This window comes from Electrophorus electricus, chromosome 3 (assembly GCF_013358815.1).
Source record: "Electrophorus electricus isolate fEleEle1 chromosome 3, fEleEle1.pri, whole genome shotgun sequence".
Lineage (NCBI taxonomy): Eukaryota > Metazoa > Chordata > Actinopteri > Gymnotiformes > Gymnotidae > Electrophorus > Electrophorus electricus.
Genome location: NC_049537.1, coordinates 4,340,186 through 4,362,788, shown reverse-complemented (window position 1 = coordinate 4,362,788; position 22,603 = coordinate 4,340,186). Strand labels below are relative to the sequence as shown.

General features: G+C 38.6%; 3 protein-coding genes across 15 annotated transcripts in view; 1 reads left to right on the top strand and 2 right to left on the bottom strand.

Annotated features, from left to right (window-relative positions):
• lrrc7 (leucine rich repeat containing 7) overlaps positions 1 to 6,509 on the top strand; it is an 83,535-nt gene extending 77,026 nt beyond the window's left edge. For 7 of the 12 annotated variants that reach the window (XM_027013552.2, XM_027013550.2, XM_027013557.2 and 4 more), the window contains 6 exons: positions 543 to 692; positions 1,500 to 1,625; positions 2,868 to 3,107; positions 3,282 to 3,374; positions 4,363 to 4,437; positions 5,561 to 6,509. In XM_027013552.2, the coding sequence (XP_026869353.1) occupies positions 543 to 692; positions 1,500 to 1,625; positions 2,868 to 3,107; positions 3,282 to 3,374; positions 4,363 to 4,437; positions 5,561 to 5,668 (792 nt within the window). In that variant the 3' untranslated portion in view covers positions 5,669 to 6,509. Of the gene's footprint in view, positions 1 to 542; positions 693 to 1,499; positions 1,626 to 2,867; positions 3,108 to 3,281; positions 3,375 to 4,362; positions 4,438 to 5,322 lie in introns of all 12 variants that reach the window. The other 5 variants (XM_027013561.2, XM_027013558.2, XM_027013559.2 and 2 more) reach the window with 4 other exon arrangements.
• A 2,106-nt stretch (positions 6,510 to 8,615) lies between these two features.
• On the bottom strand, positions 8,616 to 14,939 carry lrrc40 (leucine rich repeat containing 40). 2 transcript variants are annotated; one of them, XM_027013542.2, is made up of 15 exons: positions 14,633 to 14,938; positions 14,142 to 14,323; positions 13,982 to 14,055; positions 13,771 to 13,900; positions 13,064 to 13,187; positions 12,843 to 12,985; positions 12,282 to 12,454; positions 11,903 to 11,993; positions 11,756 to 11,801; positions 11,520 to 11,628; positions 10,976 to 11,083; positions 10,750 to 10,860; positions 10,560 to 10,637; positions 9,878 to 10,063; positions 8,616 to 9,059 (listed from the first exon to the last, which is right to left on the bottom strand). In XM_027013542.2, the coding sequence occupies exons 1-15, from the start codon at positions 14,775 to 14,777 to the stop codon at positions 8,954 to 8,956; spliced, it is 1,806 nt and encodes a 601-aa protein (XP_026869343.2). In that variant the 5' UTR covers positions 14,778 to 14,938; the 3' UTR covers positions 8,616 to 8,953. The 2 variants fall into 2 exon arrangements, 1 of the variants encoding a protein (XP_026869343.2); XR_003410881.2 differs by having other exon boundaries at positions 8,997 to 9,059; positions 9,378 to 10,063; positions 14,633 to 14,939.
• An 824-nt stretch (positions 14,940 to 15,763) lies between these two features.
• Positions 15,764 to 22,398, bottom strand: meltf (melanotransferrin). The gene is made up of 16 exons (XM_027013540.2): positions 21,922 to 22,398; positions 21,592 to 21,743; positions 21,371 to 21,470; positions 20,940 to 21,125; positions 20,622 to 20,772; positions 20,455 to 20,522; positions 20,182 to 20,366; positions 19,811 to 19,976; positions 19,317 to 19,468; positions 19,085 to 19,181; positions 18,759 to 18,953; positions 18,441 to 18,594; positions 18,250 to 18,317; positions 17,944 to 18,131; positions 17,650 to 17,842; positions 15,764 to 17,439 (listed from the first exon to the last, which is right to left on the bottom strand). Exons 1-16 carry the CDS (start codon positions 21,968 to 21,970, stop codon positions 17,375 to 17,377), a joined length of 2,169 nt encoding a protein of 722 aa, XP_026869341.2. The 5' UTR covers positions 21,971 to 22,398; the 3' UTR covers positions 15,764 to 17,374.
• Positions 22,399 to 22,603: the final 205 nt, after the last annotated feature.

Here is a 22,603-nt window from a genome sequence, read left to right as displayed (position 1 = left end):
AAATCACAAATTAATGGCCAAGTCTGTGGACACAGTAGGTGCAGTAATTAAATTTATTGGTTGCGGTACCAAACTAGCAGGGCATTGTTTATCAGGTGTTAAGATGCCGCATTATCGTAATGCTATTAGTCAGTAACTATGCATATTATGGATAGTCTCCCATTATGACAAATAGCAAAGATTCAGTTTGACCATATAGTTAACTGAAAATGCTGTGTTTTTGTGTACATTAAGTCTACAGGTATACTTCATTGTTCACTAATCTTAGTCACATATTGTTGTTATCGTTAGTACTATTTGAATGTAACCACTGTGTTTTGCTGTGTCGGCAGTAATGATGTACTGTTTTGTTGTTGTTCTGTTAGTCAAGCTTCTTCACTCTGTTGCAGCAGCGCAGTGTATGTGGTGCAGTCCAATGTACTCCCCCTTCCACCGCCCCCCCCCCCCCCCACCTTCCCCGCCCGCAAAACAGCAACAGCCTCTGATGTTCTGTGTGGTGCCACCCATTCACTCGCGTCATGTGGTTGTTTCCCTCCAATCAGAGCGCTGTCCTTAAGCACAACACAGTAAACTTCGGCATGCTGTACTCTGGAGGCTATGCTGCACCGCATGCCAGCAGAAGCATGACAATAAACTTTTACAATAACACAAAGCATGAAAACCAAACAACTCAGTGGCTACCTCTACCAAATGTGAGTATATAAAAAAGTACCATCAGCTCCAGTTTCAGTGCAGCATGAGACAATAACACTGTGTGATAGACACATTTTTGAGAATATCATTTAAGACAGCTTCTGCTTGAAAAATAAATACATAAATCCCAGGAACATATCTTATTAGTGATATCTCAGTAACTTTTTGTTAGACATGAATTTTTATATATTAGTTGGGATTAAATCACTGGCCAAATGGTGACAGGCAGGCCATTCCTCATATTTCACTGTTTAACACAAATCTAACACGTCACATGTTATCCTCCCGAGGCTAGGCTCTGTCTCTCAGTGCTGTGTGAATATGTGCAGGTGTCTGTGTCGCATGTCTGCAGGCTTTGTGTTTGCTTTGTGGTCCTCTGTGTTTCTGTGTTGCCACTCCCTGAGGGACTACAGATGCACAAGCAAGAGGGATAATGAAGGCCAAGTTGGTTCTTAGCTAATTGGCTTTCATGTTTTACAAGTGCTCAGAATGTCGTCGTCAAAGGCCAACGTTTCTTTTGTATCGGAGAAAAATAGATATTTATTCAAACATACAAATACATGTGTTTTGAGATGATAAGGAAAAATTTCTGAAGTAAAAATGATTATAATTTTGATAATGTAAACAATGGTCGTATTTACAGTAACCATTATATCAAATGAAAGAAGCTCAATTTGATGCTGAAATTCTTTGATTTTCATTTAAACACTTAATGGCTAGTCATGCAAACTCTAAGTGCTGAGTTTCAAAAAGGACACACTTGCATGCTGACTAGCAAGGCATTTTATTGAGTCATTTCTTTTCAGACCCCTTCACAACAGAGCAATATTTTAGATAACGGCCAAGAGGTGGTCTCTCCAAGCACCCAATGGGCGCCCTACTCACTGGGACGAAGAGATGTGCCTCCGGAGAATGCAAATATCATCAAAAAGGTACACTCCTCAATTTTTGGATATATGTCTGGCATAGCAGTGTAAAATATTTATTTCTGCTGTGTTCGTTCATTTATTCATTTTTTTCTATTACAATTTTTTTTTTGCCAATATTCAATTCAAATCAGATACAACTTGTTGGGTACATTTACATTTATTAGTTACACTTATTACATATTACAATAGTTTACTATAAGTTACAGCAGTCAGATAGCAAAGATCTTCACAGCCTTGAAGATGCCCCAGGCTTTCTACATTTTGCCTTTCTTCCAGCGGAGGAATTTGATTATGTGGTAGAGGTGTGCTGGGAACGGAAACCTAGTAACCTGTGGACTGACTGAGTACTGTGGGATGGGGACTGAATGCATCATTCCTGACTGGAAATAAAGAGGCAGAGTTACTCACGAATGAATGGGAGCCAGGATATTAATGTTCATTTAAAAAAAGCCATAGTGAAAGCTTTAAAATGTGTTTAAAAAGTGTCAGTCTTTTGCGTCTGTGCTTTGCCATTAGGAATAAAAGATAAAAGTATGCCAATTAACTCCTTTGTGAGTGAATAATGGAACCTGGATTACTCTTTAGCGATTGTTTGTGTTTTTAAAAGAAGCTTAAATTGGACCAACTCTAATCAAGTGATCCTGACCTGTTTAAAATGGACTTTTACTGCAGTAGTGTAATGTAGTGTGAGTTGAGACTCCAATGCAGGTTTGTGTGTTGAAGTGCAGATGAATGCAGTAATATAAAGAAACCTGGCAAGACAAACATGTCCTATCCTAAAAATAATCCAACCCTGCATCAAGTAGAGATGACTCGCAGCATTTTTTTATGCCATTGTGTTTTCATTCTCACTCCTACAGTCCATCTTGGGGGTACTAATGAACCTTGTCTTATTTCCATTTTGAGCTTCCTGTTCGACTATACCTGCCCTTTCTGGGACATGCCTCTTAGTCCAGCCATGATTGCCATGCTAATTTTTGCAGCGTCAGGGTTAATTACTAGCTGTTACCGTAATCCATTTTGACTCTGCTGCATTCTTCCTTGGTCTCCTTAGCAACCAGAAACTGTCTGTGTATGTCTAAAAGCCATCACTCAGGGCTCGGGCGCAGCTGTGGGGCGATTACTGTAGCGGGCCAAAGCGATTTCAGTGCGTGGCGTACACAGTGCCTTTTCGCACCACACGTAAGAATCCACACAGCTGAAGCTGCTTGCACCCAACCTGCATCTCCCGCTGCTCCTCCACAGGCTGCCATACCGCACCCGCACCAACCGCAGGGCATGATGGTGAGCTCTGCCTCGGCCGGCCCACCCCATCGAGCCATCCGTGACCAGCCGTACGAGGGAGCCATGAACAAGGTCTCGATCCAGCAGTACCAGTCCCCTCTGCCTGTACCCATCACCAACACCACCAGTCCTCGGCCTCAGAGTGCACGGTGCTTCATCCAGACCAAGGGCCAGAAGAGCATGGATGGCTTTCAGGAGCAGGTGCACAGCTGCTCGATGAAGAACAGTGATCTTAGTGATTGTTCTCCAAGTTAAATTGTAAACCTTTGAAAATATAAAGTGCAACCTTAATTTGCAGTTATTAATTTGGTTACACGGCTCCGTGCTCATAGTACTGTTCTGGCTTTTCATCGCAACATGCTGTCTTCTTTGTAGTTCTGTGTTCGGATTGAGAAAAATCCAGGCCTGGGCTTCAGTATCTCAGGGGGAATCGGTGGGCAGGGAAATCCCTTCAAGCCCTCCGACATGGTAAGACTTCACCGTTTTCCGATGTCCAGAAATCATTCATTTCATCAGAGTTGTCTTCCATCTGTGTTTCATACTTCATATTCGATGCTGAATACAACTAACACTGAGATTACACTTTAGTATGGGGGATTGTAGCTCTTGCCTTTGAGTTTCCATGGAAACATGAGCTACTGCAATGCACAACATTGCACACCAGCTGGCTGCATTACCTGTTAACCTTTTCATGGCTTGCCAACAGTAATATTTAGAATAAAACTAGATCTCTCATACATAGTTATATACTTACTATTATTGTTCTTGCTACACATTACTAATGCATAACTGCAGAAGCCTTGTAAAATCAATTGCTTTGTTTATTTATTATAATAATTTTTCTGGTATTTTGTTTTTGAAACTTGTTTAATTATCTGTATGTAAATATTATATTCTATATGTAAATATTGTACTATTATTTAGTTAATGGAACTTAGTTTTTGCCCACAACCTATTACACTTTAGTTCTAAGTTAATCGCCTGGGTTGTATGGAGAATTCTGGGGATCTTCTGAGAAGCTGGATCCTTGTGGTGCCTGAAGGAATGACGAGATGTAGAGTTTGGTGGACTCACAGTATGTGGTACCATTAATGTGGTCAGACATGATGCATACTGTTGGGTCACACGTCTGGTACATACCTGTATGTTTTATAATCTCTGCCTTGACTTGTACATAGAGACATTGATGTAAATACTTATATTTTAAAGTATAAAGTATATTTTTCAACTCTCACAACATTATCATATATATAATGTTAATATTTCAAAATTTTACTTAAAGGCTTTAAAGCTTTCTTAATTAGTGCTGTATCTATGCATCATCTTTAAAACATGTTCAATGCTATCAACTTTAAAACATGGAAATTGAAAAAAGATTGAATCCAGATTGAAAGGCAAAGATTCTAAACCATCACCACCCTGTGATTCCTAACCTCATATCACTTTTGACTTATAGGGTATCTTTGTTACTAGGGTACAGCCTGATGGACCCACCTCCAATGTCCTTCGACCGGGGGACAAAATTCTGAAGGTAACACTCCTCTCCATCACCACGTGTTGTCCAGCGAGTGTGCGACAGAGCGTCCTTCCACCGCACTGCCAGCAGAAGGCTTTGCATGTGGCATTTTGTGCTTGGCGTGTGTGTGTAAACCAAGTGAGCATGGTATTCTTTTTTTGACGCCTGTCAAATTTTGCCATGCTTTACTGGCCTGTCAAATGTCGGTGGACAGCCTACAGCTTGTCCATTATTTTAGGATGGAGTGTCTTTACTTTACTTTTCTTAATCTTAAGTACTTTTATTATGTTAATTGGTCATGTTGGACGTTTTTCATTTAACGGGCTTTAATGGCATGAGAAATTATTACACAATTTGAATTCTAAACCATTTGAAAACATTTGGTTCTTGAACTCTTTTTCCTGTCTTTCTAACTCTGCTTGTGAGAGACTGAATCTGGTCTTTTGCTTTAGTCTAAAATCCCTGTTTAAAAAGATGGAACTTTTTAGTATGGTAGTATTATCAGGGACCAACTTAAGCCTTTTTACTTTGGCCAACTTATTTCAAAGCTTTAAATCCCATTGAATTTAGCCTCCCCAGGATAACAGATACAAGATACATAAGATGAATGACATAGTCACAGTCTGAATATACAGATGTGGTCAGTTAATATTAAATAATTAATTTTAATGTCTCGTGTTTGTCATATATCATTATCAAACTTAAACAAATGCCCGACTTTGCTATCCTACACCAGCAAATTGGGCTTTGTCTGCCTCAATAACTGTATGGGGCTCGAAATGTCCCAAATGTTATTGGGTTGTCTTTGGTGTCGCTTTCAGTGTGTGCCACTAGGAGCCTCTCCTACCGTATCGTAGCCTGCCAGAAGCAGGTCCCTCTACACTCTCTCTCTCTCCACAGATACGAGTTAGCTGAGGAACAGATCTCTCCAAAGACCAGCTTCTCTCCACCTTCTCTCCTTTGCAGCATGACCTCTTCTACCTGTGTGCACATTCTCTCTGGCTCTCTTTCTCCTTCCCTGACAGTGCGTGTCTCTGTGCCCTCTCTGAGCTCGGCCTGATCCCAGCCCTCCTGTGCCGCCCCAGCTTGCTTTCCTTAGGGCACTCTGTTCATCTTCTGCTTCATTCTTGCATTGCAGGCCAACGGACATAGTTTTGTACACATCGAACACGAAACGGCAGTGTCTCTTCTGAAGAGTTTCCCGAAAGCTGTGGACTTGGTCATTTTAAGGGAGAGCACAATGTAAATATTTTTATAACACTGACTTCTTGCTCAAAAGGAACAAGAACTTGTACATCATGTTTTTATCTAGGAAAAAGTTGCCAATTGCTGGACCAATGGCAAATACTAGTGCCAAATGTACAATAGATAACATATCTAATAATGTTACATATGGCTTTCACGTATACCTGTGTTGAAAACTTACACTGATGTGGTTGAAGTTCCTTTCTATTTCTCAGCCTGTGGCTGTAGGTGGGTGCGTTTTTCTGCTTATTTATATCGCCTATTATTTTGTACCTATTTTTCCAAGCAGCTTTTCATTTAAATCTTGAAGCATGAAGGCACATCGGCTTTTAAGAACATTTATTCATCACTGCCTCAACTCTGTAAATGCCTTGTGTAAATATAAACATTTACTTTTCAAATGTTATTAGAGAGGAGAATGTGAATGAAAGCTTTCCGATATTATTTAATTTTTTTTTTTTTTTTTTTGGTAACACGTAGGAAGATACACGCTACTTTATCCTGCTGACCCTTCACTTCATTTGAATTAATTTCTGAGACGTTTTATTAAGTGGTCACCTACTACCACATTTTGGGTGTGGTATTAGATTGTGTGTGGCTCTTAGATGAGTTTTGCACAAATCAAATGGTAGAAAAGAATCCAGATGCAATATTGTTCTTGATTTTTGACTCTTCTGCACCACCCTCTGCTGGCCAGTACAGAGGAGAGTACTACTAAGATTTCCTAGCCTTCATTTCACACAGGGTGGAGCCCCATCCCATTAATTTGCCATGTTGAGAACATGAGCATTTTCACATTTTTCTTATTACCAATATTATTTTAACCTCACATGTAATAGATATCCAACTGGGGGGGGGGGGGGGGGGGGGGGGGGGGGGGGGGGATCATTCATTTTTATGCATAAACAAATTCATCTACAAGATTTTTAGTCTGTACACTGAAGTTATTAGGTTATACAAAGTGATTTACATACACACCACTACTTTCAAGGCTTTGTTGATGTTCTTCTGCTTTAAAGTCTTTAATCAATAATTGATATTAAAGGATTTGTCATCATTACATAACCAATATCCACAAAAAAGCTTTAATGTTCAGCGCATGCTTTCACTTTTTGAAACTGTCTTATTAGAAAGGTTATTAGGGGACATTGTGGTTTTAATGAATGTTCAGTTGCTTTCTTCACTTGAATTTTATTTTAATTTTCAGTGGAAGCTCCACCTAGAACACAAAAAACCAACATTGTGATAATCGGTACCATAGTGTACCTTAACAAATACATTGCCTATCTGCCCTGGGCATGTCTAAAATATTGTACACAAATGTAGCATCAAGAAGGATGGTTTTGAGCAAAACTAAGCACTAAGATGCCCGCAAACAACCCCAAACATATTTTCCTTCAAAATTCAATATACTTAAGAAGCTTAAGTTTGGATGACAATTGATAAAATACTATTGTGACAGAGCATTTGATAATGATTATTTTTACTAAATGTTTTCAGTAATTATTTCTAATATATTGACATACTTAGCTTTGCTCAAATTGTGATTTTATAAAAGATACAAAAATGTATGGAAGAATATTTAGAACATGAGCGAACACTAGAATCCAACTTAAAATTATTTCTACAGTAATTGTGAATTTGTGTCAAACATATATGTATATGGATATACAAATGGTCATTTTTGTATGTGTTTAAAATCCTATTGAATATAAAAGCTAATATATGGTACTATTCAGTCTAATTGCAGTATTGATGTACATAATTGTGAATGAAAACATTTAAATAATTTATTCCTATAGATTGTGAATGTATTTAAAGCTTTCTGCAGTACGAAGACTTACTGGACTTGAATGCAGTTTCATTTTTGTGCAAAAAGTAATTATATATAAAATAATACAATTATTCTGTTTAGTTAATCAGATTTAGTGACAATTTATCATACAGTTTATTTGCACACGCAAGTTTACTCCTTCCTATTTTTTCTGAATTAAAACAATGTAATTGATGAAATATATATTCTGTGTCTAGAATGCATTTTGCAGATGCTATCTGTACATATTTAAGATAAATTTTAATAATAAAAAACAAAATCTAAAAAATTTCAGACCTGTGCAGCAAATAACGGAGCCATTTTCGGCTTTGGGAGTACAGATTTTTTCAGTATCTAAGAGGTGTTTTGAATAATGTATGAAAGTCTTTATTGTACAAATAAAAGTCACTATTGTTACTACTTCTCATTTCTTGATCCTTTGCAAGTGCTAGTAGTATACAACTAAAAATACAGACATTTTGAATGCCTAAAATATTAACGTTTTCAGACTAAATCCAGGGGGGAAAAATATATTTATTAGGTAATGGTTTTTCAGGACACATAAAATGTGATCTTGGGCTAAATAACCCCATAAACAAATTTCCACCAAAAGCTCATTTTTGTCCTAGACTACACTTAACTCGTTTCAGTGAACACCAACAACAAAAGGTGTCATTTCTAATTGACTTTGCAACCCAGCAAGCATGGTTACTTGGTGGTTAGCATGTTTGCCTATCAGCACTAGGGTCTTGGGTTTGAGTCCCTATCTTCTCCATGTTCTCCCTGTCTGTGGGGGTTTCCTCCCCTTGTCCAAGTACTCTATTGTCCTGTATGAATGCAACCTGTGTCTTAATTATCTGTAGACATAGATGCATGTGAATGTGCGCATGGTTGGTGCTCTGTCTTGGTCTTAACTTCCTCCCCTTCTCCTGGTGCTGTCCACCTGATTGAGAGTACTCTGTGTGCCAACTTGACTGCCGCTTCTCATTGGTGTGCAAGTGATTGAAAAACCTGATAGCTGTCTGTAAAGTGACCTTGAGTTTGAGAAAGGCACTATATAAACAATAATAAATACATGAACGTCTTTGATTACTTTTGCGTTAGGTCTTCATGCTAGCATCTCTCAGACCAAAGATTAAAGAAAACACCATTTATTCAGTCTTATTTATTGTTTGCTCAGGTCAACAAGTACAAAGTGTAATGAATGAGAGAATAATTGATCGGCTGAATCAGTGGATTTTTAAAGGAATAATGCATGCAATTTGTTGGAACATACCAATAAAGACCACTAAGAATGGTATGCAAACAAAACCCCCAAAAAACTAAACACTTAGTGCAGCAAAGGTCTTCATAAACACTTTGCAGAATAAGTTCATGGCACCATTAAGAGGAATCTCTGTCTTCTGCAGTAGTAGAACTACACAGTGACTTCATTTGGTGGCAGTGGTAGCTAAGCCTCTAAAAGGGCTAAAATCATGTAGGAATACGACTTCGTAGATACTCCAGAAGAGCATCTGTTCCCTTAGCTACAACTGCAGCTCTGGGATTCCGGAAAGGGTTTCCATCAAGCATCAGAGCCCTGCCGGGGGAAAAGAGACAGAATTCCACATCATGCAGACCAAAAGACGAAGAAACTAGCACATTTTTATGCTTCAGTAGCATGAAGAGATCATTAGAGTCCATTAGAGATCATCTGGTGTCGTTCAGCAACAGACACTCAGTGTTACAAGGGCTGCTTTTGTTTCTTTAGTGCATTTGGAAATGACCCACTCATGAATGAATGGCTTTTCCTGCAACAGCCAGGCTCCAGATGGGGAGATTAACTGATTAATTATCATCAGGGCCAAAAATGTGCTTAATTCAACACCAGCCTACTCAAGGAGCAATATCCAATTACCTATTCCTACTTTAGTGCAGTGGAAAAGTTCCAAAAGCTCGCTCAACAACACACAAATATGGTCCAGGAAGGGTCTGAGAAGAAGGAGGCAGCAGTTTACTTAGGCTGCATGCTGCACTGTAGCTAAAACAACACGTCTACTTGATAAATGGAGCAATCTGAAGTTCCTCAGTGATGTCTGGATTTGAAACATTCCCCTGTCAAGCTCCCGTCTCACCACACCTGTGCAGTTGTGATTCACTGGAAGAAAACTGGGCAATGGCAGCTCCCATATTCCACTGCAATTTTTCAATCTGTCGATGCTTTACAGCCACCTGGAAATGATGGCTACCTGTATGCTACTAAGGAGAGCAACAATGCTATCGGCATGGTTACCTACTACACATTCAGCATTCACATACACATTCAATGATGTAAGACTGAACATCTACTGGAACCCAAAGCTTTGCTATACACCAGGTGTTGTAGAGTTCTGTGCCTTGGATCTTTTACATGCATACCTCAGGCTGGTGCAGTTGCCTAGTTCTGGTGGCACCTGCATAATGTCATTGTTCTGCAGGTCCAGAGTGGAAAGTTTATCCAGCATCTTAAGACGCACTGGATTGATGCCTCCTATTTGATTGTTACTGATTAAAATGGTCTCCAGGCTGAAGATGGAGTAGAGCACCTCTGGGAAAGACTTAAATCTAACAGATTATAATGAGAAAGGAAGAAAAAACAAGCACATTACCATATGTCAGTCATGCTGTAACATGTTCTTGTAAAGAAAATGAAAACTCAGTAGGTAAATGGGGGTCATGCAGCTTTTCTCAAAGGAATTTTCACAGTGCGATAATATTTATGTTCCTAATAAAAACAGGGTCACCAAACATTGGGTCACTATTAAAAACAAACTACCTTTTTTAAATAGTGATGATATTCATATTAGTGCCGTAAGGAATTTGTTAAACAATAAGGACGAATTTGATTTCTATTAAATTCTGAACAGCAATACTTTGTTTTATTTCATACTATGATAAAAATATCTTTAGTTCTGCCAGCATGTACGTAAACTATTAATCTCACAAAAGAAGATGAAATACTGGTGTTAATTTGAAACTAGGAAAGGCACCAAGCTCAATGGAGGGGTATTTAAGATAGCATTAATGCAAGAGTGGGAGATCCAATGATTTTCAGACTTACCTATTGAAAGACAAGATAATACTTCGTAGCTTGCTAAGCACTTCAATTTCCATTGGCAGTGATGTTAACAAATTATTTCTAGGGAAGAATCCAGTTTGCTGGGCGTTAGTGCATTCCCCTCTTTACGAAGTACTGTTCTATTAGCATTAAATACTGACTGAGTGCAGGCAGACATGATCAGAGTGCTTACCTGAGGTCTACATGTATGAGCTGTTGTAGTTTGGAAAATTCTAGAGAAATCATGGACATTTTATTAAATCCAAGGTTGATATCTGATAGTGTGTTTTTCAGCTCCACAATCCTATACAAATGAGATAACAAATATTAACACATCACCTCTATCATCACAGTTACTAATATTTTGTGGAATATCCTGAATTAACTCATGGTTGGGCCCCACACACTAGCAGCCATACCTGAGTGGTACAGCAGTCAGCTGATTCTTGCTGAAGTTCACATTGACAACAACACTGTCACTGACTGCATCAAACACTTCATCAGGTATACATGCTTCTTGTTTTTCACTATGAAAAACAAATGGACAAATCAAAGGCCCCAGGGCCCATTACAAATGCCCTGATTACAGGCATCATGAAACTTGTCAATGTCACTATAAAATGTTAAAAAGAAATATTATCTGATTGGTTCTGCCTTCTTTGACCTGATCGTTTGGAGACAGCACTACATCCTACGGTTTGTCTATGAATGGTGTTACAGTCCTTTTTAAATCTGTGACTTTTGCAGCTGTAGCAAAATAACAAATTAAACTGTGTATTATTGTATTTTGTCCCAAGAGGACTTCTTGGGCATTTCATGGTTCTGCAAGTGTAGATGACGATATCTCTAAAAAAAAACCAAACTAGCTCTCATCAAGATTATCTAGAAACAAGTTTTTACGTGTATTTATATTCAAGATAAATTGCATATTTTGTAAATACTTTGGGACAATAAGACATATACCTGTAGTCTAACGTCTTCAGTGTTTTGATGGCATGCATGTTAATCTTGGCCTGGCTAGGAAGAGTCATCGCTGTCTTGGGCTCCTCTTTGGGATTGTCATCTGGCTGCTCTGAAATATTACACAACATGAGAAAACCAAACTGACAGCAGTCCATTCCTAACTCAGAAAGGAAGAGCATTATTCTCCTTTGTGTCTATAATGTAAAATGTACATGGATCATAAATTTTGCATATACCTTGTATCCGACTTCGGAGAAATTTTAAGAGCTCACTGGTACCTTTCTGTGATACCGGAAAAGTATACATTAGTATTTTACATACCACTGTATAAAAGGTCAAAGAAAGCTGGGAAATGTCAGAGCTAAAATTTGTTGAACACTCACAGTGAGGAGTTCTCTGCGAATCGTCCTCAGAGGGTTGCCCTCCAGAGCCAAAGATTTCAGTTTTGGCAGGGTGCCAAGACCACAAGGCACACTGTTTCACACAGAACAGAGAGAAAATAGCTTTGTGGGTAAAAGAAGAAGAACAGTCAAAGTCACCATTTGCTACTGGATCGTCATTGATCGCTGTTGCATTTTACTCTTGACTGAAGTGCTACCAAAGGCACTGAAAAGAAAGATACAACCACTACCATGAGGAGACTTCAGAATGTCTAAGCTGAAAGACTAAAATGACTGTTCTGCTTCTAAACATGCTTTTCAATCAGTACTGAAGACACTGGAAGGCTGGCAGACTCATCATGTGAAAGGTCACATCCAGCACCTGGTGATGTCATTGTTTGTAAGATCCAGGCGCTCCAGGCCTTGCAGTAGAGTTATTTCCTCTGGAAGACTCTTCACCTTGTTATCTCTGAGCTCCAGGACACTCAGAGAACTTAAGTGTTTAAGATGCTCTGCCTCCAACACCTCGATCTGATTATTACCACAATGTAGCTCCTAAAACGAGACAAATGTTTTTATTTTTAAAGAATACTAAAAAAAAAAAAAAAAAAAAGAGGTTAAGTCCTTTATTAAGATTTCCCAGTGTTTCCTGTTACTATATTACAACCTAAATTACTTGTTATTGTTTACTGTCAAGACTACATTTGGAATTTATTTTTTTATTGACATATCAGAATTGGTATGCCATTTATTTTACGTAAAAGCTTTAATGCTAAAATTGTGTATGCTTCAAGGCTTTTAGAGGCTTAAAGCACTATATTAAAGCTAGACTTAATAAACTTTGCTGAAGTAAAATTTAACCCGGCTTAAATGTGCAGACTGCCTACCATTTTACATGATTCAGTCTAATAAAAAATGCATCATCCTGCAAGTTGTTAAAAACCTTCAGTGTCTTGCAGGAGGGCAGCTCAGGGAGGAAGCGCAGCTTGTTGTGCCTCAAGTACAGCTGCTCAAGAAAAGCCATCTGTGCCAGTACGGGTGGCACACTCTCCAAGTGATTGCAAGAGCAGTCCAACATTCTCAAGTCTATAGGAGGAAACAGTTTAGCAAATATTTTTTCCAAACAGCATTAGAGAAACTGGGCACAGCTGTGCTGACACTTACTCTTCATCTTACTGATTGCAGGCGGCAGGCTCTTCAAATTGTTGAAGGACAGATCAAGTTTAACAAGGTTGTTGAGGTTTGCCAGGCTGCCTGGTACTGCGATTAATTTGTTGTTGGAGAGATCCTTTGAATTAAGACAACATTTGAGAGATCATATCACATCGAAATTAAAGCAGAAGGTATGACATTGCATTATACAACACAAATTGTTTACTATATGGATACTTCAAACAATCGGTCTAATGCCAGTGATGGTGCATTACTAAAGCATCAACAATAGGCCATAGCCAACACTTGAATAAGTAAATGGAATTTTAACAGCTAAATAAGAACACCAAATACCATTCACAAGCTGAAGTGAAAGAATAAAAGTTTGGCAAAAGGCAGGAAAACAGCAACCCACATGGTAGCAACTATCCAGATAAAATTTACTATTTTAAAGTACATTTTTAGTACATTCTGTCTTCTACTCTTGCACTCAGTTTTTGTGAGCAGGCACATCTATTCTTTACATAAAACTTTGATACAAGCAGGCCTGTGACATTCAGTTTAATTGAGTACATGAGAACTACAAATAATTTCAGTAATCTATGGAGTCACCTGCTATCCAAAAGTGAGCATTCAAGTTCAAGTTTGGTTTATTTGTAACATACATAGTCATACACAGTATAACACGTAGTGAAAGGACGTTTTATTAAAATACTCACAAGGTCCTCCAAGTGACATAGTTGCCCTAAGTCTTCTGGCAATTGTTCGAGCAGATTTTGCTGCAGATGGAGACATCGCAGGTTTATCAGCTTCCAAATCTCCAAAGGCAATTCTGTCAGCTTATTATGACTGTAAAGAATAATTAGGGTTAAAATGTAATGTTTAAGTTTGTACAACTTTAAAATCACAAGATATCATTGATAAACCTACCTCAGGATGAGCTTCTGCAATTGCTCCAATTCGCCAATTGATGCTGGTAGTGTTCTGAGTTGGTTGTCATGAATCTGTGAGTGCCAATTGCAATGCTCTTTATTATTACAATGCAGTCAAGTGAAGATGTTCTCTGCAAACATATTCTGGAGCAACTTACATCTAAAACAACCAATGCAGGTAAAAGTTTAACATCTTGAGAGAGGGTCTCGAGCTTGTTGGAGGAGAGTAGAAGCTTGGTTAAATCTGTTTGCTCCCACCATCTGTCTGTAGCTGCGAAAGACACATTTTGCTGGGCTTCCTCTGGAGTGTCTATGTTCAGCCTCCATACGCTCTGGGGAACTACATAAACACAATGAAACATCTTAGCTAATAGATAGCCGAGACCTTACGGGATTGTTATTTCTGATATTATCATTATGGGTTAATATTATAGCTATAGTGACAACCATAGAAATAAAACCACACAACTGAGAAGTTCAGCCAAATCTCCTACTGCAGAACTAGGTAGCTAAAGCTAACGTTACTTCGTTACTGCTCAGCTCCACTACATTTGATAATGAAACGTGTTTCTTTGCTAAAACTGTAAATGTTAAAGGCGTTGCTAAGGTAGGTTAGCTATTATTTACCACGCTTTTGCTGTCTCGTTACCTTCAGTTAGACCGCGCCCAGAAAGATTGAGCTGCCCGCTTTTTCTGGCAGACTTCAGTAATCCATATGGTACGGGACATTTTTCTATTTCCTGCTTAAATCCTGATCTGGAATCCACTTTTACTCCTCTTTTAAAACGAGACATGAATTTAGCAAAGGGTTCAATTTATGGTGTTAAAAAACTAGACACCTATAGCCATAAACAGCATAAAGCAGAGATTTAAAAGCAGTGTGAAGGTTGCAGTAATGATATACTTCCTGTGTGAGTTCTTTTACAATAAAAGTCTAAGTTTGTGTAATTATGTGATAGAAAAAAAGAAACGAAAATTGGAACCGAATTAGAAATACACCAATTAAGAATACAAATAACAACAAAATAAAAGGTGATTGTCTTTTCTTCATTCCATCCCATTCGGATACCTGCGCGTGTGTTCCTTGTCTGCACTTTCTTGTGCTTAATAGACATGGTTACAGCGCTTAGTTGCGGAGTGTCCAGAACAGCCAGCAGATGGTGCTGCTGTAATGGATATGAAAAAAATAAAATAAAATTGACACTCCTTCATTAGACCTTCAATCAAACTTAAGCTTCACTTAAGCTTAAGATGTTAAAATTACATTGTGATGTTCAGTGTGGTTTTATTTAATTTCATTATAAATGTAGTGTACTCATATTGTTGTCAGTGTACACATCTTTATTTAGCAGATAACCTCATCTCTTTTAAACTTTACCAGACATGTCTAGTGGCTGAACTTTGATGTCTTTTGAATCTTCACATATGACTGAGCAGAAGGGATGGAACTTCAGCATGTATTCATAACCTTGAAGTAGAGAATTTCATACAAACATTGGCAGTTGTGTAACTGGTGAATGATAAGTCCTCCTAAAGCAACAGCTCATGTACGTGTTCACTGATTTGTTTGGGTGTTTTTTAATGTTTTTTTAAAGTTGGTTTTGATCAAATTTCTAAATTCAAAATTTAAGAAATGCATATGCTGTTCACAGTTTAGTTAGCAGTTGGAGGATATTAAACAGATGCTGGTATTTAATTAGTATTTAACTAAATGTTAATCCTGGCCTAAAGATGCCAGATTAATTTACACTTAGAAAATATGAAACTTAAAAAACTGGTATAGGAATCATGGTTGTAAATATGTGCATTTATTGAAAAGAATAGCAAAGAACCCTCCCAGGTACAATATGTAATAATACTTCAGCAGACACACTGGCCTGGCAACTAAATATTAGTTACATCTCAATAATTTCATTAAAGAAATTGTTACAAAATGGTAAAGCACAGTGAAACATGTCAATGTGTCAGTACATACACACTGATATGGTATCCGAACATTAAATACAATTAATTTATCATGGGGCCAAACTGAAACAAACAAATTAAATTAGTGAAATGCATACATCATTGTGCTATTAAACAGACAAGTAAAGACAATGTTAATACAAAGCATGTACAAAAGTGGAAGAGAAATCTAATGGAAATTAACTTGGTATATGAGGTTGCAAGTTCTTGCTAACTGGACAGTTACCAGATGAAGCATATGCCTTGTAACAAAGTTCAAAGGTAGAAATCATAGTTTTCTGTCATTTCCATCAGTGCTCAAACCTGCACTTATACGACATCTAAATACCACATTTAATTTGTATAGTCATGGGATTGTTTCTGAAAACATGATTCTGAAATGACAAGAGGTAAAATATTCTTGCCATTTCATTCTCTCTGGAGAACAGAAGACAGTCCACTCAGCAGTGAAACACCATTGCATGCTCTACATATTGACATAAAATCAGTGAAAATTGTCAGCTGGGATGCATTAGAAATGGCATATTCCCATCCATATATGTTCCTTCAAGTAGTTTATTAAAAAGAAACTTACAAAAACACTGAAACCTGTATAATAAATATTTAACAGGCAAAGCATATGCACTGATATGGCTATTGCCCTTAGTAGTCAGCAATTGCTGCAATAATTAATACATTAATAATAATTATTGTTATTATAAAAATTATTAAATTAATAATAATTTGTAAAAATATTTGTGTAGGTGTTGCAGCTCCAGTGAAAATGGAAAAGTAACATTTTATTTCTCATCATCACTGTGTGATAATCTTAGCAAAGACAGGCACAATGCAATTAAACCCAAATATTCTTAAAAACCTCCCTATGACGAAGAGAAAATGTTATACGTCTGTATGAAAGGCTATAAGCATTTGGAAAGCATTCCTCTATAGTTTATTTCAAACCTTAACTCTAAAAATCCTCTAAACCATCTTGAGCTTTTAGTTCAGTAGGGATGTCTCTCAGGAATGTCTTACAATTTTAGTAATTTAAGTTTTCACTGACAAATTATCATCAAATAAACCAACCATTCAACAAAATGAGATCCTGTGTGCTTTATGAATCACTGTGCAAGACTAATCTAACAATCTTCAATCAAGAGTAGAGATGTTCCTGAGGATATTGATTTGCTAAATTCTGAAGTATATGTGATTTGTAGTATGAGCAAATCAATTTAGTTCAAGCAATTATATATTTGATATATTAGCTAAAAATCTATTCCGTATTGCATACTCGTTGTATGTTTAAAACATCGGTGTTTAAAAACATCAGCTTTTAGTAGTATTGGATATGATCTGAAGCTTTATCACTGAAAGAGTAAACACACAAAGACGGAGAAGAGAGGCCATTTCAGAAACACCTGAATGGCCTGACTAGCTGTCAGACCTGCTACACAGCCAAACAGAAGAGTGCAGCCAAGCTCATCGCCAGCGGTAACGGACACGGAGACGAGGCTGCAGGAAGAGAACCAAACACCTTCATAGTAACTCAGTAACAGCAAAGGGGTGAGAGTTACTCCCTCTGATTTAGAATCCTACACAATCATTACTAAACGTCTCACACACGTGCACATACACGAAAACTTTCTATTAAACTGAGATAGGAACACATTTTCAGTGGGAGAAACTGTCTGTCACATTCAGAGATGATAAATGATAGCCCACCTGCAGAGGAGGAAGTGCACCCGATGGCTATCAGGGCATCTGTGTAGCGCTTGCCGAGCCACTCCTCGTAGGTCTTCTTCTCCCCCACACCAATAACACGCACTGTAGAGTCTTTGAAGATTAGGTCTGATCCCTCATATTTGCTGGAGTCAAACATCTTGAAGTCTGAGTCAGAGTTAACCCCGAAGAACATCTAAAGATAGGAAACACAAAGATGTCTGTCACACTAAAGAAAAATGCTTCATCATCCTATCATTCTGAAATGATTATATTTTAAGGGGAAATAATGCCAACCTGAGCTTTGTCTAAAAGGCCAAAGATGACGTGAGGTCTGGTGTCGGGCCGTACCATCACGGCATGGGAGGGGACGCGGGCAAGGTTGCACTGTTTGTACTGAGTGACTTCAGCACGATAATCTTGAGAACACAGCAGCTGGAAGTCTCTTGAATTTAAACTAATGGACCATGGCTCTGTGCCATTTCCTGAAAATTAAATCCCTGTTGATTTTGTAACATGTACTCATTGTTCATGACATTATTCTTTAATTCATTTTTCTTCCTTCCCTTAGAACAAGAAAAGGAATTGTTGAGTGTGACTCACCATCTGTATTCTGGAATACTGTGGAATGTTTCACAAAGGCAATCTCTCCTGCCCTTTCAACTAAACACCTGTAAAAAGTAAGACAAAGTAAAAAATAAGTCTTTTTAAGATACCTCTCCCTAAAAATGCACTAATGCCCAAAAGTCAACAAATACACTGAAAATCATAAGTAATAATTCTGGAAAAACTACCGGAAGGCTCCACTGTAACCGTCAAACCGATCCTGGCCTTTAACACACTTATTCTGGCCACTGGAGTCTCCAATACACTGCGAGCAAAGATTGCTGGGAAAACCAGGCTCATTGGCACCAGGTACACAGCTGGCTCTGAAGAAGTCTCCAACAGCTAGTGTGAATAAATCCAACAATAATTTGCTAACTAACAGTGTTGTCAGTAGTAGTCCTTGAGTTTCACACATAGCACAGAAAAAAATCTAACAGATATACACAAGCAGTAGACCTTGAAACGAAACATCAATTCTGGTACAATGAAGATCGACGTATACCAACCTTGAGCTATTTGGCATTTTGGCAGCCTGATAAGACCCTTCTCTATGAGCAGGCCAATAGGAATGTTCCAGCCAGCAGTCCTGCCATAACCAGTATGGCAGGACGTTTGTCCCCTAAGGTCATCGAATCTCTGGATGTTTTTGTTGCTCCTCTTCACCACAGCCACAGCATAATAGGTGCTGCCATCACCATCCCCTAAAACAAGACACAACCTGGCCTGTGAAGTGCCGTGCAACGGTGTCAGAGGGATCTTCAAGCTTAGTAGGGGGAAAAATTACATTTTTATTGTTTGTTTAATAAAAAGACATCTTTAGTCTGGGACTAACCTGTGTAGCTTTCTCCAGCAGCAGGTACCAGGCCAAAGTTCTTCCCTGCAGTGTAGATGTAGCCTCCATCAAGGTTGATGGCATCAGCTTCCTTATTCTGCAAAAAATGCATTAGAGGCCAATTTCATGGACCGGCATTTGTCAAACAACACAAAGTATAATATTTTCCATGGAGGACAATATCTAAAAATAAGAATATCGGGTTTTCAAGCGATATCCCTGAATGGCTGACCTGAATTTTCTGCATGCAATCCTCCACAGATGTTCCATAAACACACTGGATGTAGGGAATAAGTTCTTTACTTTTAAAGGCCTCAGCCATGTAGGAGCATTTACTTTGTTCTCCATAAGACAGCACACACCAGCGAAGAAACTCAGGAACATCTACAGACACACACCCACACCCACACGGAAGGTACAGAATATTTCTACATGAATGCATGTAAAAAAAACTAAAAAAAACCCATTAAAAATTAAAATAAAACAACCCACTGGAATTAATTTTAAAAAGGGTGACTATAACATGCTATCAAAAATGCCCAAAATAAAATACATACATTGAGAAATAGACTTGAAGTAATCTGTACTTTTGTTACACATCAACAGAGTACACTAACAAATACCACTTTCACTTCCCAATAGATTTGAAAAGTTTTCATTTAAAATCTGTATTGTACAGTTTTATTGCTGGCTGATTTGAATAGAGTTAAGAGGAGAGGGTTTAACCTTTGCTTGAGCAGTCCATAGTTTTTAATATGTTATAGTATTTCCAACCCATCCATGTGATATAGTCTTCATTTTGAGCAAGGATAAATCCTGCCGAGTTGTCACTAAATAGTAGATTGGTACCATTAAAGGCCATCGAGGAGAAAATTTGAAAGTGAGACTTTTGCTGTGGGCAAAGATAAAAAAGATAAATAAAGCTTTATTTGACTATGCAATTATTTGTCATAAATTAATCCTTATCAGTGGCAACCAAGTGGTAAAACAATTACAGTAGTGCTATCAGAAAGCTATATATCTATACTACATGTACCACGTTCCCTTATATGCGAAAAGGACATTGTGTGTAAAAGCCCTGTGTCAAAGGTTCTTACCAGTCCCTCTTTCAGCATGAAGTACACCACAGAACCCTTGATGTCACTCTGGACCACAATGCCTCTTGACGGCACTCTAGCCACATGGCACTGTGCATAATTTGAGACAGAACTGCGAGTACCATCTGGGCACAGCAGCTGGTAATCCTCAGAGTGTAGGCCCTGGGCCCAGGGCTCTCCTTTGCCTGCAATCCCATTTTCCCATCAGGTCAATAAGATGTAATTGCATTCAGAATTTAGTATGGAAGACCATCCCTGTGACACGGTGCTTACCATCAGTGTTGTCAGTAACTGTGGTGTGTTTAACAAAGGCTACGTCTCCTGCATCTTCAACCAGGCACCTGTGGAAAATAGATCCATCCAGCATTAAGACGACTGTGCGTGTACCGACCATGTATATCGAACACTTTTGCTGGAAATGTGAAGCTTGTGGAAAACACCTGAAGGCTCCATTGTATGAGTAGTATTTCTCCTGACTGCTCATCTCACACTTATGGCTGCCAAAGCCATCACCTCCACACAGCTGGCAGAGGGAGGGGGCCTCTGCTATTGCTCCAGGAACACAGCTAGCACTGAAGAACTCTGCAAAACCTAAACATCCACACAAGCAAACAGTTCCTCCCTCATCCACTTTCTTCTCTCTCATTTTGTCCTGTTATAACTGATTAATTAACAGAGGAGGATCTTTTTATCCAACTGTGTGTACAAACACAAAGCATCAAATGGCATTTGAAGATATTCCGACAGCTGTGCTGCACCTTGTGTTATGTTGCAGCCCAGGACAGACATCCTTCCACTGTCAATCAGATAACCCACAGGCATTTTCCAGCCAGCTGTGCGATCCAGACCTGTGTGGCAGGACTTCTTTCCCTTCAGGCTGTTAATATTAATAGCGGAATTTGCCCTCTTCACCACAGCAACTGCATAATAGGTTGTATCTTCACCTACAAAGCAAGGAGTTCACTGCCATATGAACTGGTATCTACGTGTAACTATTTAAAGGTAACTAGATAACAGGTTTACAGCAAGCAGTCATACAATGGGGGGGGGGGGGGGGAATTCTCAACAAAAGATTCTTATTAAATCCCTATTGGCAGCCTGTCAAACGTAGACTGCAGATGGAGAGTGGGCTTTTGCATCAGCCAGAACTCTGATGGTAAATGTAATGGAGGGTGAAGGAGGGTCATACCATCAGAATTGGTCTCTGCGGCAGCTATTTTGAACGTAGCTTGCTTTCCAATCTCATAGATGTCTTGGGCATGGGCGGAAAATGCATCAGCTTCCCTTTTCTAATAAAAAGAGCACAAATATTTTCGAGACCATCAACAACAATACCTACGCATTAGCAGAATTATCTTTAATTGCTTTTTTTTTAAGATTATAGTTTATTCAATCGGTTTATTTACATACCATTAGCTTTTGAGCGCATTCAGCCACAGAAGCAGCAGGGATGCACCGAAGTGTTGGACGAATAGCTGCGCTGGAAAAGGCCTCGGCCATAGCCTTACACTTAGCCATCTCTTGCGAAATTGCGCACCATTTTATGGTACTTTGTCCAGACACTATATAAATGTACGGTTTGATTTTAACAGCAGTTTCTGAACCACCGATCACTGCTTAAATTGCTAAAATAAATACGGATTATTCATTTATTTTTACTAAACACACGCAGGTAATAATGGATTAAAAGAATGATTTAAAATTAAGCTACTTAGTGTGTGTCCCATAAAACCGTCTTACCTCTCTGTGTAAGAAAAATCAGCGCGCCTACTAAAATCAATGCCACCATGGCTCACAGCTGAACGCGAACGTGAGACGTTATCGCTCCCTAATATATAACCGTCAACACCTTTCTGGTGCGCTTCAAAGTACAAAGTACAAAGTACAAGGTAGTTTGTCCAAAGCAGTCGTGAATAGTGCTCGAGGTTTTTACGTACACGGATACATAATTCTAATGCTAGAAGGGTAAACAGAGTAACCTCATTTAGCTTACACCTACGCGGACACGTCTAAGTAGCAGGGGGGAGCCCAGGAAGAACACAGAAGAGACTTTCATTCCGCAGAGCAAACTCCACCTTAGAGTCAAAAAGAAAGGACAGTGTAGAAAAGTGTGAGGAGCCGAGAATGAACTGCCACCCAGAACCTTCCAGCCAGCTGCAGCCTTTCTGGGATCAGAAACTGACAACTGGGAAAGGTTTAGAAGTCTAACTACGTACCTACGTAGGTTTTAAGAACTTGGCTAGTTAATGTTTACTGGAGAAATGTAACCTTTGTCATTATGCACTATTCCTTAAGAGCTACATAACTATTTTAGCACTTCTTCGAATTTCGTGCTTAAAATGATGTCTGTCAGTGAAGAATCACACTTTACCGTATAAGAAAAGGTCATGGCCGTGTCCTGTCTGTACATAAAGAATGATGC

What these genes read in the sequence shown, in the direction of transcription:
- lrrc40 (XM_027013542.2), bottom strand. Translation starts at nt 14,777, where the DNA reads ATGTCTCGTTTTAAAAGAGGAGTAAAAGTGGATTCCAGATCAGGATTT. An exon ending in TTGCAGAAGCTCATCCTGAG is followed by an intron (nt 13,901 to 13,981) that starts GTAGGTTTATCA and finishes TATTCTTTACAG; the next exon opens with TCATAATAAGCTGACAGAAT. An exon ending in CTGACTGCTGTACCACTCAG is followed by an intron (nt 10,861 to 10,975) that starts GTATGGCTGCTA and finishes TCATTTGTATAG; the next exon opens with GATTGTGGAGCTGAAAAACA.
- meltf (XM_027013540.2), bottom strand. Translation starts at nt 21,970, where the DNA reads ATGGTGGCATTGATTTTAGTAGGCGCGCTGATTTTTCTTACACAGAGA. An exon ending in TCATACAATGGAGCCTTCAG is followed by an intron (nt 20,523 to 20,621) that starts GTGTTTTCCACA and finishes TATTTTCCACAG; the next exon opens with GTGCCTGGTTGAAGATGCAG. An exon ending in ATTGCATGCAGAAAATTCAG is followed by an intron (nt 19,182 to 19,316) that starts GTCAGCCATTCA and finishes CATTTTTTGCAG; the next exon opens with AATAAGGAAGCTGATGCCAT.